Below are 17357 nucleotides of genomic sequence, written 5' to 3'. Positions count from 1 at the left end.
TATATGGCAGTGTGATTCATTAAAAGGCATGGTAATTCAGGGCATTTAAGCCCAATTCAGGATGATGGGCATTTCTGTAACTGATACCTGAATGTCACACTGCATACATGAAGACAGTCTAACTGACACCTGAATGTCATACAGTGTACATAAAGATAGCGTAAATGATAAACATACTAGATTATTACTATGATAAATGGACTGGCAACCTATTTACTTTGATATTAACATTGGAAATATGCACAAATAAATGCCTCAAATAGACTGGCAACCAATTTGCTTTGGTACTGACTTTCAAAATATTACCAAATCTATCCCTGTATGTGTGTTGAATGTCATCTGTATTTAATTCTGGAAGAGGCCAGAGCTATCAATTAAAATATCACTATCAGTTGTCCAGTATGAATTTTGATAATTTTTTTATTGTTTTATTTTTCAGCTTGCATCATCTCCACATTTCAAGTATTACTAAACTGGCCATACCAGACACCTTAATATAAATGATTACTGCTCTTAAAAATAATTAAGAATGATCATTACCTTTCCACAGCAAACTTCCATATAAAGCAAAACTCGTACTAAAATAAAGAAAATTTACTGAAAATGGGAAGAACACTTTCTTTTCTGAGCTGAAAGATGACAGGACAGGGTTACAGGGATGAACAAAATGTTACTGTATCAAAATACATGCTTTCTAAAAACAGTGAAGAAACATTTTCACAATAAAAACTTGAATGACCAAGTTATGTTCAAAATTTCACTAAGTAACATTTTGTTACTATCCTATAAAATGGTCTGAGAGATTTTAGTGGCATTACCGATTAATTAAAAGCACCTAGCTCTAATCCTTTACTCCCTCAAGATATTAAAAGCAGTGGTTCCCTGTCCAAAGCTAGGATTAACCATTAGATGCTGGTTGGATGTCAACAGCATTTAGAGAAATTATTGGCTATGTCATGCCAGATAACTGGAACCTAACCCCCTTTCCCCCAAGGACACACTAAGAGAGATAACCTAGGTTAGCCTAAAGAGGCACCAACACTGTGAACATTGGATTACAAGTCCACTGGTTTACTAAATGAGCTCCTGTGCTTACCAGCCTAATTTCATTAAGATAAATAACATGTATGAAGGTAGAGTATGGGGGTGGGGGGGAGGGCATACCAAGGCAGCCAACCTGGGCTGCTGTGCACAGATATCAAAATTCTACCAATGACATACCTTGGCTCCTTTCATTGTGACAATTCTCTGAATTTAAGGAAGTATCAAAAAGTTCTAAATTTAAATGCTACACTGATTTCTGTAAACGTTTATCCTGTTTGTCTTTTTTCCCCTGCAAAATAAGCCTTATCTTTTTATTTACTTACTGAAATTGTCAATGTCCTGTAAAAAAGGCAAAAGGATCTGGTTTACTTGGTTCCATTAACCTGCATGCTTCCGAGAACCAGGCAGCTACATCCACAGGTTCGTTCTCATATGTCTTAATGAAGGTATGTTCCTAGTAAAAAAAACAAGTAGATTCACCTGATAAGTAGCGGTGATGATTGTAATGCAGGTAATATTCATTTACTAATAACACAATTCAGCTTAATTATGTATTCTGCATACACCAAAACACTAAAACACAAACCAAGAAAACAATCTACTTCAGTAATAATAATAATAATAATAATAACAATAATGATAATAATAATACTTTATTTACCGAGGATGACTCATTTAGTCAAGAACTGTTCTCCCTTGAGGTCATCTTAACTAGAAACTAGAATGTATCATTGTGGAGAGATTGTAAATGAAATTTTCATTTTGAATAGGCTATTCTTATCACAACAATTGGTAATATATGCTTTTTTTTCCTAATCTTCGTACAATTTTTAATTCTTTGCTTTCTCACTAATTTTCATAAATAAAGGTAATTAATGACAATCATTATATCATACAACAGCAAAGTCTGAATAAAATGTCTAAACTCTGAAACAGAATTCATTATTGCATTTTGCAATATGTCATTTAATGAAAAACCAATTCTCAATGGAATCATAATAATTATTGTCATCATAACTTGCTCAACATTGGACATAAGATTACGCTACATGACCATCTTCTAGATCATTATGAGGGAGAAGTCTTGACAAATCCATAGACTGGCTATGGGAAGAGATCATCATATAATCTCAACTGGGTTAAAGCTTACAGAATTCAATCAAATGTCCATGGCCATATGAAAAATGTGTAGCATAAATTAAACGTGATAACAATGCACAACTTAAGTCTACATCTTTGATGGGCGGCCGAGTGGTCTAAAGCATTCTCCTTTACAGATCACTGCCATTTCACCTTTGTCTGCGCCGGTTCGAGTCTCAGATTCAGCCAATGTGGGTATGTGAGAAAGCATGCCAGTAGCTTCTCGTGGGTCGGTGGATCTTTCCAGGGTTTTCCCCGGGTTCTTCCTCCACCATTAATACTGGCTGCCATATATAGCCTATCGTGTACTGAAAAATGGCGTTAAACCCCACAACAACAACATCTTTGAAGATGGCTGGACTATTAACTGGTTCAAGAAGTTGTTTGAAAATAAGCCTACCTACAATCAAAGTAAAAATAATGCAATAATTAGTCAAAATGAAGTAAAACATCCCTTCTAACAACTGAATGTCATCCTAGAAACAACAGTATCATGAATGATACATTAAATGCCAAAATCTTGTTTAACAGTCTTCTATTCCAATAACAGTAGGGCATGGCGGACTCGCATATTATTAACCAATGGGCCTCATGAAGTGAATCTTTGGTCAAAGTATGCAGTCTTTTAAGTAGCGTTACTTTGCAGAAACCATTATTTTCTGTTTAGAATTACCATGACCATCACCACTGACATTTGGACTCGGTAATCAATTGGTTTCATTATTATGCCAAATTGCATGCTATTCACAAAGTTTGGTCAGAGAACTTACTCAAGAATAAAAGTTATTCTGAGAAAACATTTTTACTTTGATGGATGATGACCTTGAACTTTGATTGTTTCACCCCAAAAATCAATAGGCCACTACCATATATTAAGTGCAAACTCTCCACAAACCTTGGCCAAAGTACAATGTCTAGAACTAAGTTTTAGGCAAAATAAGAACATTTTTCTTCTTTCAGTCTTAGTGACCAAAAAATAAAACAGTTTGTTCTTATCCAATGTGCAAACCATCCATATTTCACCTCTCAGTCAGTGACTTTGACCTTTAACCCCCAAATCAACTGGCTTCTTGCTTACACCAGGTACATGCTATGCACAATGTCTGGTCCAGGTATGTAATGTAGAGCCTGTTGTTACAATATGAAAGCTATTTTTCTTCTTTCTGTCAGTGACCTCAAGGGCTGACCTTTTGACTCTGTAATTTAAAGAATACTTTCCTATCCAAGGTGCAAGCTGTCCACAAAGTTTAGCTAAGGTATGTGCTGTTGAACTGAAGTTATTCTGTGGAAAAGGAACAGTTAGAGAACAGATGAACACAGAGACATTAAACGAATGTGCAATACATTACACTGTTGCAATCAGAATAAGGATGTTTTTTGGGGGGTAATATATATGATATCTACATGAAATAAATTCCATTACAGCCAGAAAAGATATTTCCTACCATATTATATTATTATGTCAAAAATAGCATCTTTTGCTGAAAGGGACATACCACTAATATGGCCTTATTGTGAATATGTAAATATTAAAACTCACCAGTAATTTCCTATATTTTGGTCTCTTCTTAAAGTCTTTGGTTAAACTGAAACATAAAATGAATTATTCATTAACAGATTTTTTTTGAAGACTATTACAAATAATTGCTTGAACATATATATTCAACGTGACAACAGTTACTCTGTATATCCTTTACTCTTTCAGTATTTTCACATCAAGATCATGGATTCCAAATGGTGGGAAAGTCTCTATCTGATGATAATAGAAAAAACTCGGGTTTTTACCAGACCATAATAAAGTCATTCAAGTGGTCAGATGGGAATGAAAAAGGCTATATAAAAATGTATGAACTTACCAATCCTTTACAAATGACCCAAAGTCTAATGAAAATTCTCCTCCTTCTGGAAGAAGGGGTGGGTCCTCTTGTAACACTTTTGTCAGAACCTCAAAATCTGTCTTGCAGTTCTTGTAAGGAAATTCACCAGTGGCAAGCTCAACCTGTAGTAAAAATCAGTGAATAATGAATTTATCAAAATGCTACATTTATTAGTTTTGTTATTAAGATTAAACTGTATTCTACAGAATTACATTTTACTCCCTAATTTTCCAGCTTACTCTTCAAGCAAACATCAGAATAAAACAAGAAGGTTGAATCAGGATGTGATCATTCACCTGCCTGACGTGTGTCTAACAGCCAAATGCAAGAGCAATCAGCCAAGAAATCTGGGTCAATGTGATGTTTTCTGTTACATTTCTTCCAACACTGTCAAGTGCTTGTTATGAAAACAACTGTTTCAAAGTTTTTCTATTTTTTTGTACATTCACTGACATTACATGGCACATAAGCACCATTTCTCCATTGCTGGAAATCGTTTATGTCAAGATGCTTTTGGTCAAATTCTACCAAGCACTTTTTTGAGAAGTTGAAAAAAAGTGTATATATTTAGTAACAGCAGCTATATTTGATGATGGACTGGCACATCTATAAATTGTTAAGAGCTTTATACCCTGATGCCTTCTCTTAAATTTGGTCAAAATCTGACGAGTGGTTTTTTAGATCAATTTGTTCAATGGGTTTTTCAATTTTTATTAATGATGGTTATTTTTGAGAAGAATTTGTTTAAAGGTTTTATACTCATTGGCAACAGTGGCCATATTTATTAGTAAATCAATATTATTTGATGGCAAGCATGTGCAATTTCTTCCAAGGCATGGGCCAGATAAGCAATTTTAAAGCCAAAGCTTATGATGTAAATAAACAGGTCATCAGTTGCTCCATGCCAACTTTATACAAATGTTCTTTGGGTCAATTTTAAAAAAAAATATTTTGATCAGTTTTTGAAAAGTCACATAATGAGATTTTTCAAGTTTTAGCAATGGCAGACTTATCTGAAGGAAGATCAGCATCATTTATTGAAACTTGAAAGGCCTTCACTGCAGGAAGCTTTCTGCAAGGTTTTGTTGAAATTGGTCCATGATTTTCAATAAGTTGAAAATAGCCATTATTGATGGATGCACAACACACAGATGATGTAGAACAAAGGCCATACTATAAACTCACGTATCATGTCAGGCATGCGAGCTAACAAAGGCCATACTATAAACTCACTTATCATGTCAGGCATGTGAGCTAACAAAGGCCATACTATAAACTCACTTATCATGTCAGGCATGTGAGCTAACAAAGGCCATACATGGCAATGTATTTCAACCGCAAACGGTAGTATAATTTATTTTATGTGACTTTCAAAAATTAAATATACCATATTCAATGTAATACCTGGAAAAATCTGAAAATCTGGAAATAATTGTTACAAGTTTAAATGAAAAGTACATACCATTTCAAGCTCCAAAAAGATAAAACTTATGTGAAGGAAATATGTATAAATATAATGTGCAGGCAAATGATGTCCCTAGAAAATTTAACAATGAACAGTTTCAGTGGATTAATTTTAAAGTTTACAAACATACCTGTTCAACTTTGGTAGACATGGAACAATTAAATAATATAACAAATGATGGAAATACAATATTTAAATAACAATAAAATATACAAAAATTCACTTTAAGTCATCAACTGGTGTATATTTTCAATAACTAGAAAATAAGATCTAGAGAACTACACAATTTAATACAACAGACATTTATTTCAGTTCCTTAGGTTTTTTTTAAAAAAGATATCTGGATTTCAAGAGAACTTTAGCAGATGACTACTTTAAAGAAAGTAAAATCAGATGTTTCTATCTTCAAACTGTTTTCCCTAATCCTGTAATGCTCTAAACTGTTTGAGCACTGGACTCATAATCTAACGGTCGTAGATTTGACACCAGCCACTGCTGACAGCCTTGTTGTGTCCTTGGGAAAGGCACTTGGCTCCTATTTCCTTGACATGATATAGTTAATAACATGTTAACTGTACCATTAAACCCAACAAACCAAACCAAGACTCTAAATTGTAAGGAGAGAAAAATCCATGCCTGAAATGAGAATTATCTCCTATGCCAATGTACTCTGAATGGTTATATACTAAATCACATGATTAAAAATTTATTAAATCTATTAGTTAACCTTGGAATGGAAGCAGAATACAATCCAAACTTCAGAAATATCATGCATATAATCATTAATGATATTTCTAGGTTGTTTTTTGATAAAATATTACTTTTTGGTGGGGGGCAGACAATTTGTTGTTGTTGTTGTGGTGAGGTTTAACGCCATATTTCAGCACATGATAGGCCATGCATGGCAGCCAGTATTAATGGTGGAGGAAGAACCCGGGAAAACCCCGGGAAGAACCACCAACCCACAAGAAGCTACTGGCGAGCTTTGTTTATACTGGCTTCATCAGATTTGCTTGGTTTGGCTTAGGGTTCTAAAGGACAGCAACACAAGTAGCTTATTTAGTGCCAAGGCAACTGGAGTAAAGTGCCTTGCCCATTTCTCTTTTCTTTCAGTCAGTGATGTTGACCTTTGACCTTATAAACCAAAGATCAAATGGGTTTTTCCTTACCAACAGTGCACCCAGGTATGTGATGCAGAACTAATGTCATTGCTAACAAACCATTTCTCTTCTTACAGTCACTGTGAACAAAATTTTTAACCTCAAAAGCAACAGGTTTCTCTCTTACTCAAAACAAAAACCATACACAATGTCTGGTAACTGCAGATGTTGGCAAAGTCAAGTACCTGAAAAAAAAACCATTTTCTTCTTGTAGTTACAGCCACAGTGATCTTGACTTTTGACCTCTGGACACCCAGATCTATAGATTTCTTTGTGATCCCATGTGCAAGCTATCCACAAAGTTGTAACTGTAGCACCATAATGGTGGGCAACTTGAGTTTTTGTAAGGAAAACATTTTTCTTCTTAAATCATTGTTCTTGCACCTTTTGATCCAAAATTTATCTTTAATACCATGACTGGGGGGCCCTGAGTGGCAGAGTGGTCTAAAGCGCCCTTCGTTACAGATCATTGCCATCTCACCTCTGTCTGCGTGGGTTTGAGTCTCGGATTCAGCCAATGTGGGTATGTGAGCAAGCTTGCCAGTAGCTTCTCATTGGTCGTGGTTCTTTCTGGGGTCCCCCCCCCCCCGAGTTCTTCCTCCACCATTAATACTGGCCACCATGTATAGCGTATCACATGGTGTTAAACCCTAAAACAACATTATCATGACTGAAAGCCATCCACAAAGTTTTTTAACTTGCGGAAACTCAAGACAGTTCACATTCCATTTTCCAGCTTTTAGTCACAGTGACCTTGACCTCTGAACACTGGAACACATACTTGAAATTCAATTCATCCAGAGTTTGGCAAATATAGATGATTTTCAATTTGAGTTATTGTGCAGGAATCAAACTGGTAAGATAGAGTCATATGTCTGACTGGCTGAAGAAAAAAACTTGAATCAATTGAATTTCAAATATAATTATTGACCCCATGATCCAACAAGGGGTGGAACAAAGGGATATCAACAGAAGACGGGTATGAGATAATGTTATATTCCAAACATGAAGTGAATTTAAATTGTGGGTTATGAAATATGAAATGCCTAAGAAACAGGGTTATGAAAATGTAATGCCACAGAGAGGGGTTTAAACAAATGCAATGCCATAGAAGGAGGGTAATGAAACTGTAATGTCTAGAAAGGAATCTGATGCCCCTGCCACAATCACTGAATATTAAAATTGTGACTTACAAGTGATATCCCCAAGCTCCAAACATCTGCTCTGATATCGTAGTCAGGTCTTTTGGGATCTGGAGGATCTATCCTTTCAGGCTGAAGGGAAAAACCAAAAATATGAAAGTTGACTTTTTTACACACACTCAAATTTTCAAATGACACCTTTATATAAAGGACATGTAAACACTGGAAACTTTCAGATATAATCACCACATTTTATACCAAAACTTAACACCTTTTGTGCATAAATATAATTAATGATTACACTGTCTACATCAATGAAGCTTTAAGCAGGCTCTAGCAGCCAATGAATATTAATTATCATATAGAAAATAAATTCTCACTAATGTGTTCTTGACACTGAAGCCTTGACCCATTTTCTAACTGAATTTGTTTTGTTTCTATGCTTTATCAATACAATTTTAGACCATAACTTTCAAATGAAACTATATAACCATGATTGTGCTGACATCCCAGTAGAAACCCTAAACATTTACTATAACATGGTACAGAAGGAAACAAAAATTCAATTAAATGATGTAAAGTCAAAGTAGAGGTACTTCAGTAATTTGAAAAAACCCAAACAGTCACTTTGTGTACAAATCACTGTTCTTAAAGTCTTCTTTTAAGCAAAAGTCCTTGTCAACACTGAGAAGCCAGGTTTTACTGGAAGAACGTCATAAGCTTTGAACAACCTTGGAGTGACAGCAAGTTACAACTCAAGCAAAGTTTTTGTCAATATTTTCATAGCTCATAAACAGGTCTATTATATCCATTTTCTTGCACTACTTTCAGTGGTTTCAACAGAAGATGGTAGCTGGCAATCTTTCGACACTTATTGGTATGAGGATTGCCTCCGACAATTTGAGAATTTTGAGAAAGCTATTTGTTTTCGGAAAATGTTTCTTCATGAATTCTTACCCCATCACATTAATGTTAGGAAGACAAGCTCCTAAATCCCTCCCTCCCAAAATGATGAATAAACTGTCTTCTGTCTATATAAACATATATGCAGACATAAGGAAGAAACTCCTACATTCCCTTGACCACCGCAGGATGGCACCAGTTTTAAGCTAAGTGATACAACAAACAGAATGCTCACACCTGTGCGGAGGCCTCGAGGGTTTTATTGCAATGTTAACAGGTAAGTATTCTCAGTGAATTATAATTTACACAATTTCCTTTCTCCTTTGAATATATTCCCTGATCACAATAACCCATTATGACCAGATCAGAGGAAAAGCATCCTACCTATCCTATTATGAGCAGTACAACATATAGCCATGTGATCCATGACTACATCCAGTTAATAAATTCTGCTCACTGTTAAATTTTCTGGGCAAATCCAATAAAAGTGTACCACTCCTGTGGCCTAAGTGGTTAGACTGTTAGCTTCAGATGCAGGAGGTTGCAAGTTCAAACCCCATCCAAGTCACGTCAAAGACTTATAAAAATGATACTAGCAGCTGCCTCACTTGGTGCTCAGCATTAAAAGGCTGGTGTTAGAATTGGTTGGCCTGGTGTTAGGATAATGTGACTGCATGGGACATAATGCTACATGTCTGCAGTATGATTCCCAAGTGCTAAATATCACTATAAACTGCCACATTGCAGACATCATAAAGTAATGACTGAAAAGTTATTACAGCTACATTAAAAATCCAAATAACACCCACACACAATAAAAGTGCCAAACTACTGCCCATGAAGTGGCTGTGATGGTGTCAAATGGGTCTGGTCGCAATCTGGCAACAACTAACGATTCTATCAGGTTCAAATCTTGTTTCTGCAAAGTTAGAACTCAGAGATAAATTTTTGAAAATGTTGACTGTGCATACCAGCCAACAGCTTTTATTGTCTCTGATCAAAACATTACATCTGAAAGCGAGACTGACCAACAGCTTTTATTGTCTCGGATCAAAACATTACATTTGAAAACGAGACTGACAGAGATTGCTTTAATTTAATGAGATCTTCATGAAGTGACTCCGACCTTTTGAGACTTCAGAGGATGCCGAACATACAACCCACTTCACAAACAATGATAGTGCTTGAAGGGTGATGTCCCCTTTTCTGGCCTTCACTGGGAAAATGAGATGCATTCTTGTTATATGACTGTCCTGTACAATTCATGTAATGGGTGAGGACATGGACAGGGTCTTACATGGTCTCTTTTCTCTACATCTATACTGAAGAGAGGGAGCATATGATCAATGTCTGGTTGCCCACAAATGGCAGCCAGTTCTTTCCTACAAATGGCAGCCAATTTTTACTTACAAAGCCTGATTACATCAGAGCCACAGAACCATTTGATCTGAACTGGAGATAGTTTGGGTCCACTGAAGAGCAAATATCGGATGCCAAAGCTAAGGCTATCAGAAAGCAAATATCGGACATAAGCTTGAATACCAAAGCTAAGGCTATCAGAAAGCATCTCTTTTATCAGAAAAGCTTTAGCAAGGTTCTGGCTAAAGATTCAAACTGATCTGAGCTGAGCCATGTCAAAACTGGAGAGGTTTCTGTTTTTGGAGAAAGGGTTAAGGGATTTGGGCTTCTTCAAGTAAAAACTGGCTAACAGGTCCAATAAATCTTTTATGACTAATGTGCCCCATGCCATGATGTCTGAAAGTGCCAGAAATCATGGAGCAGCATCCTTTGATGCAAAATTTATCTCTCTGAACACACAAAGAAAGGAATCAGCCAGCTGAGGGAAAAATGGCACTCAAAGAGGGGAAGTTGTTGACTTTGCAAGAGTGAATGAACAGGTGCCAACTTCCCTTCGATGCATTTGAATTGGAGATCTTTCTGGCTTATGAGATTCTCTCCAAAATTAAAGGCTGCAATTCCTTTCTTTGCAGAGCTCTTCTGACAAGAATGAGCTGGACATGGATGAAATACCTGCGACCATTGCTGTAGGTTTCTTCTTAGCATGTCTATCACAAGAGTGAGCAGATCATTGACCCAGGACTTGTACCGTCGGACAGCAGTTTGAGAAGATAGGCCAACAAGCTATCAGACATAACAAAGATTACTTTCAGACATGAAAATCATTGATTATGCCCTTTAGCTATAGCATCCATACATACTGTTATTTTTGGTTAGGTATATTCACAAAAGTTATCAAAGTTCTGTTTTGGTGAAGGGCAGGAATGATCTGTTCCCATTTAGGTTACCTAGACTTTTTAATAAACTAGGAAAATTTGGATCTCAACCCATGTCAGCATTTTGTCCACCTAGGAATAGTTTTTCAGCAATCTCAGCATTGGCCATCTTCTTCATGTACATACATGTTAACAGATTATCAAACTTGCAGAGTCGATTTCCAACTGTGAGTGGATTAGAGAGAGCAACAGAGTTCCTGCAACTCATCTTGTTAACGATGGCAGCAGATTTTATTATGCCTGACCACCATTTCATGCCCTTTGTACATGGCCATGCAGACCCAGTGGTGCTCCTTTTCCAATCTACTCTGTCACGAAATCAGGATCATGACTGAAGTTCTATTATTACTACATCTTTGATGCAGCAAAGATTAGCTCAAGATCTGTGAAAGAAAAAAAACGTGAATGGATTCACAGGTCTAAGGCTAGGTTCAAACCTGCTGGAGGTGGGGGAGGAAGGAAGGGACTTGTGCCCACTGGGCTGCCTTGATGGAGGGGTGGGTGGGAACGATCCACCATAAACTCTAAATGATCCATGGCGGTTTGCAACAGATGTACAGGGAAGAACTGTTCCAAAATTTAGCAACGGTGTTGTTGCTTCCTTCACCAGTCTATACATCTGCTGCTCTGACAGCATCTGTGATGAATCTGAGGATGACAATTGTCCAAACCCTTGTTCCCCCAATTTCGCTCATGTAATTATCACACTTCGCAATGTACATCATATTTTAGATGGAGAGGTACCACAGTGACATCCAACACTATGCTTACAATTAATACCATTTTTTGGTGAAAACAGAATACATCACACTGTTCCATATGAGACTTCATATACTTCTTGTTACTTTTGCTACTTTAATGCAACACCATGGACCAGATATTTTCTGACTATAAAATGCACACATTGTGTGTTCTTGCTAGTTTTAAACTACTTGCATTTGCTGAATTTCATCATTATTGCTAACTAACAAAAGAATGACACAAAAAGCAGGAATTATGAGCCTGAAGTTGTATACAATAACAATATTTGATATTTAAATGAGCAGAAATATATATTCAAAGTGTGCATGAATACCAACAGACACACTGGAGCACAAAGTCACAATAATCGAAATCCATACTATATAAAAATTCACAACATAAACACTGAACAAAAGAAAAAATGTTTACCACATGTAGTAAAAAAAAACAACTTTTGGGAAACTTCAATCTGGTGTCACCCGAAGGTGGTCAAGGGGAGATAACAGGTAATTGTTTCTTCCCTTTGTGTGTGTGTGTGTGTATGTGTATATATATATATATATATATATATATATATATATATATATATAAAGAGAGAGAGAGAGAAAGGTAGAGAGAGATGCAATATTCATTCTTGTTTTGGGAGGTAGCAAGTTCATTTTTCTAAAGCTAATGTGATTGGGGTATTTATTTAAGGGAGAAATTTCATTTTAATAGCTTAATAATTCACAGCTGTATTCTGCTTGAGACCACTGTTCCACTAATATGTATCATTTTCTTCAGGAAGATACAGATAGATCTAAGTCAACAAGATGCTTTTTTCTGTTGAGCATTACAGAATTATCTATCTGACGTGATTTACTCTCTGTTAAAGTGAACCATAAATGTTTAATCTCTTTTCCCATCACAGCCAATCAATTAGTAATCAGGTTCCAGGAATAGTGAGAAAACACAAAAGAAGCTTCTGGACAGCTAAATAAAAATCCCCAACATGGTTTATTTATTATAAGATGGCTTATAAATTGAGTGGTAGAGTTGTGGGTTTGGGTTGGCAGTATGAAACAGATGAAATAACAATGGTAACTGATGATCATCAAACACATCAATCATTTCAGCAAAATACAAAAACACACAATGAACATAAAATACAACATGATTTAAACAGGCATGGTGTAACATATAAAATATAAATCTACTGAAAGCGATTTTACTTCATTCATTTAGAATTCAATGTGTAATTTACTGACGTGTAAAGGTTTCAGCATATATACATTAAATATATATATATATATAAATAGCATCTTGTGATATTTTTCTCTTCTTCTTTAGCTGATCATTTTCTTGTTGATTTTCATGTGTGATTCAAATCTTAGTTTCTTTATTTACCAGAATATTGATTCCTATTACTCTATTATCAGGCAATTAAGCAAGATATTCATTTTAAATAACTTTCATATTTCTTGATCAAGGAGAGACTGTTAAACAAATTCATATAACCACACCATTTCAGACTGCATCAAGCCCCCACTTGGGGCACTGCCTCCTGGATCTCAAGCAAAGGGAAGGGGATGTGAAATTTCCAATTTGTGTCTGCTACTTTAGTTTCTTATTGAAAAGCACTGTACATTCACCACTTCAGATTAAATATCAACCTCAAAGTTGCAACCTGGGTCCCAAATGAAAATGAGTGGTGGGAGATCAAGCTCGATATTCAGTCAAAGAACAGTATTATTCTGCATTCTATGAAATGATATTCAGAAAATGAACAAATGCATTTGAATAAATGACTGAACAAAAATGAAGAAGAAATGTTAATATAACAAAAAGTAAAATTTCAGATTTTGGGTCTCTGTGTTTCTTCTTGCAAAGCTAAACATTATATACCATTCTACTTTCCTAAACCTTTCAAATAAGGTGTGAAACCCTACTTAAATCTGGTATTAATTTTTATTTGGAAAAATAAACACTTCTAAAATACACAGGAATCACAACATAAATCAGACAGTATGTAACAACAAGAAAAATAGTACAAGAAGGTTAGACTGCATATGGGCCAGGCCATTCTTCCAACTATTAAAAAACATTAAAACATAAGGCATTTATGCAATATCTAAAATCAATAAATTATAATGCTGGAGCAATATCCAAGATCTGATATGAGTATAAGATATCAATTTATATATATATATATATATATATGTATAAGAAAAGAGTAAAATGGAGATGTCTTACAGCCATGTAAGCTGCACAGCCTGCACTGCGTGTTTTGGCTTTGGAATCCACCAGTCTACCACTGATACCAAAATCACACAGTTTAACAATGCCTTTCTCGTCTAACAGAATATTGGAGGGTTTCACATCTGAAAGCAGAAACAAAATGGCATATATACTGCTACTGTAAGTCAAAATAGCAGAAAAGTCTTAGAAATTTTGTAAAAACTGCTACAATGGCATAACAATCTATTAATCTGTTAAACACACACATGCCTTCTAAATTTTGTTGTCCACCAATTGATTTTTGTTCAGTTAACAAGTTTTTTCTTTCATGAAAAAGAAAATCTGAAAAGTTGCTTTAACAGCTTGAAATTCTAAGCAGGTCATCTGTATGTGAATGCAAATACGCTTGCCAAGTGTCTTATTGTTTAAGTTGAGTGTTTTTGTGCAATCATGATAATGAGTCTTTCAGCATGGGTGGACTAAGTAAAAATTCCCCCACAACACCCCCTGGGGGTGGAAATAATAATCAGGATAATGCTAGGTTGTGGACTTTAAAGTTTCTTCATGTCTTCTCAAAACAATAAATAATGAAAAAACTAGAAATATATTCTAAAAAAAACTTATCCCCACCCAATCCCACTGATTTCCCCATTCAATCCCATTATTTTGATACATCTGTATTTCTTTTTTCCCTTCATAACAATAATTTCTAAAGGCTGCAAGCTCATTTTTTGAAACTATTTCTAGCAAAGATTTTTCCAAAATGATACACTACTCATGGATTGCTAAAACACTATATTAAAAAATTGGCATGTGACTGTATTAGGTAAGGAGTTTCTGCTGTACAAAATCAGTATTCCTTCGACTCAGATTTTAACTTTCTTGACTTCTATAGGTATGCCATGAGGACAAAATATTTCATTCTCACCTCTGTGAATGACTCCATGTTTCTCTTTGAGGTAGTGAAGGGCTTTGACAATCTGTAAAGAAACGTAATAGATAATGTGAATTCATATAACTTCACCGCTACTTTAATTCACGGATTAAGGAGGGGGTCATATTGCATTGACTAAAAAAAACATTGTTCACTGGGGTTTTTAATTTGTGGATGAATGACTGGGTCATACTGTATCCATAAAAGAAACACTGTTCACTGTTTTTATAAATTTGTAGATCAAGGAAAGGCCATATTGTTTCCTCAGAAGGAATATTGTTCTCTGGGTTTTTAAATTCATGGCTGAAATTCAAGAAATCTAGTAAAACACAAATACTGGTACTAATAAAAAAATCTATTTTTCATGCTCTCTTCTTTGCTATATCTGTCTTTTTGCCTAGAAATAGTCTCTTTCTATTTCTCAAGGAAAAAGTTACTGTTTTAAATGACTTAAACTCTTTCTCTAATCCTGAGATAATTTAATGGCTGTAATTTTTGGCATTATGTTATATGGCACTGCAAAGCAATAGTGTTATTAGTGCCAAGACAATTGGAGTCAATTTCCTTGCCCACAGGCACACCATGGTAGCTGATCTGGGTTGATCTGATCATAGGATTTGAACTGGCATACTTTCAGTAGCAAGTCTGTCATGCTAACCACATTGCAGTCATGGCTCCAACCGCCATTCTATTGTTGAGCATGCAAGGGGTTTAATTGAACGAGTTTATGTTGCTTGATATGTATGTGGGTGTGCTTTGTTTTGTTTTTATTTTACTTACCGCAACAGCCATTTTTCCCAATATTCTTTCAGGAATGGGTCTTTTTGTTTTCTTCAACAGCTTGTCTAAGCAAGTTGACATTAACTCCATACAGATCCATACTTCACTCTGTGAACATATCAAGCTCGTAGCAATCATTTTTTTTTTTATAATACTGCCGTGGTCAACCTTTCAAATATTATGCAGCTTTTGTGCAAATCGCTGTAAACTGACTGATAAAAATCTCTAAGAATGTAATTAAAAATTTTTAATTTTTCTGACTGAAGTTGAAACTGCTCAATGCAACTCTAAACTTTTATTATATTTGTAAAGTGGAAACTCTCAAAGTATAATTATTCTTATAACTGCGGAAAATACCCACACTGCAACACCACTATTTTCCTTATTCTACTCCTATAGCAATACTTTTTGTTTAATTACAGCAATCAAGACTATTTAGTAAAGTTAAATTTTGTTAATCGCATGCCAACATTTAATAAACCCAACTGACAGAAAAACAAGTTTAATTCTGAATTTATTCTTTCAGATTAGTTCCTATGCTTTAAAGAACTGGTCTAATAATTGGAACATTTGTATGTTATTTTCTATCAGGGTTCATAAAGAATTCTGAATGATAAATTCAAAGACTTTTCCCAAACTTTCAAAGACCACAAACAGATTTCCAAGACCTATTTTTGCTAACATTTTGTATACAAGTTACGTCATATGAGAAAACAATGAATGCAAAATACTACAATATTGTTTAAAGATGAAATTCAAACTATAATTAACTTCCTAAAATTACTTTATAATGATCTGGAAGATAGGTTAACATTCCTTGTTAATTCAGAAATATTTAACTTATGCAACTGATTTAATACAAAATAAATTGTTTTCTTAACAGACATCAGCACTGCTTTAAATGCATTATTATATTTGCTGTTTTTTCTCTTCAACCATTTTGGAAAGAGAAGCCACCGCTGTGATTATGGAAAGAAATTAAAATGTTTGGGTTTATTTCAATTTTCAAAGACTTTTAAAGACCTCAGGGTAATCTGTTCAATTTTTACTAACTGTCAAGACCTTGAAAATGCTACCTCATTTTTCCCAAACTGTCAAAGACCATAAGAACCCTGTCTGTTCCTTTGGCAAAGATCTCAGAATCCGGGTTGTGTTTGTAAAATATGCATGCCCCCATACCAGACACTGTAGACCTTGTAGATCAAAATAGCTCAAAGTCCCAAAAAATCAATACTGTCAAAAAATCTGAATAACTGAATTATAGCATGGAATTTATGTCTCCATATGACTTTGGCTCAATTACGCTAACAAAGTTTATCATTCTCTTAAACATGTCCAATAAGTAAAAGTAATGTATCAAACAACCTTAGAAGCTGCAAACAGAACTGATTTCATTCACTTATATCTGACATATGTCAGCTTATTAATGCAAATCCACATATATTTAGATCCACACCCAAGACAGCTGTGGTGGCTCACTGATTCAGGCATTAGTTTCAAAGATATCCACCATCTGATCAGCCTGCATTCTGATTAACTTGCAAGAAGCTCCTGGTTCACCTTTACAAATCACTCGCTCATACCTCTCAGCTCTGTCTGTTTGAGTTTGAGTCTCCTCTTGACACACATGGGTATGTAAGACAGTTTTGAGTAGTTACCC

The 17357-nt window shown here is 35.2% G+C and overlaps 1 protein-coding gene across 3 annotated transcripts in view; it reads right to left on the bottom strand.

The window, feature by feature from the left end:
* Positions 1–17357, bottom strand: part of LOC149779267 (dual specificity mitogen-activated protein kinase kinase 7-like) — a 35510-nt gene that overhangs the window by 7711 nt on the left and 10442 nt on the right. For all 3 annotated transcript variants that reach the window (XM_089939853.1, XM_089939854.1, XM_089939852.1), the window contains 7 exons: positions 15698–15805; positions 14912–14963; positions 13999–14126; positions 7880–7960; positions 4041–4183; positions 3725–3770; positions 1368–1498 (listed from right to left, as the gene is read on the bottom strand). In XM_089939853.1, coding sequence (XP_089795979.1) covers positions 1376–1498; positions 3725–3770; positions 4041–4183; positions 7880–7960; positions 13999–14126; positions 14912–14963; positions 15698–15805 — 681 coding nt within the window. In that variant the 3' untranslated portion in view covers positions 1368–1375. The remainder of the gene's footprint in view (positions 1–1367; positions 1499–3724; positions 3771–4040; positions 4184–7879; positions 7961–13998; positions 14127–14911; positions 14964–15697; positions 15806–17357) is intronic.

This window comes from Sinohyriopsis cumingii, chromosome 17, assembly GCF_028554795.1.
Source record: "Sinohyriopsis cumingii isolate HCF-2022 chromosome 17, ASM2855479v2, whole genome shotgun sequence".
NCBI classification, from domain to species: domain Eukaryota; kingdom Metazoa; phylum Mollusca; class Bivalvia; order Unionida; family Unionidae; genus Sinohyriopsis; species Sinohyriopsis cumingii.
Note: the sequence above shows the minus strand (reverse complement) of the source record. Positions and strands in the feature narration are given on the sequence as shown.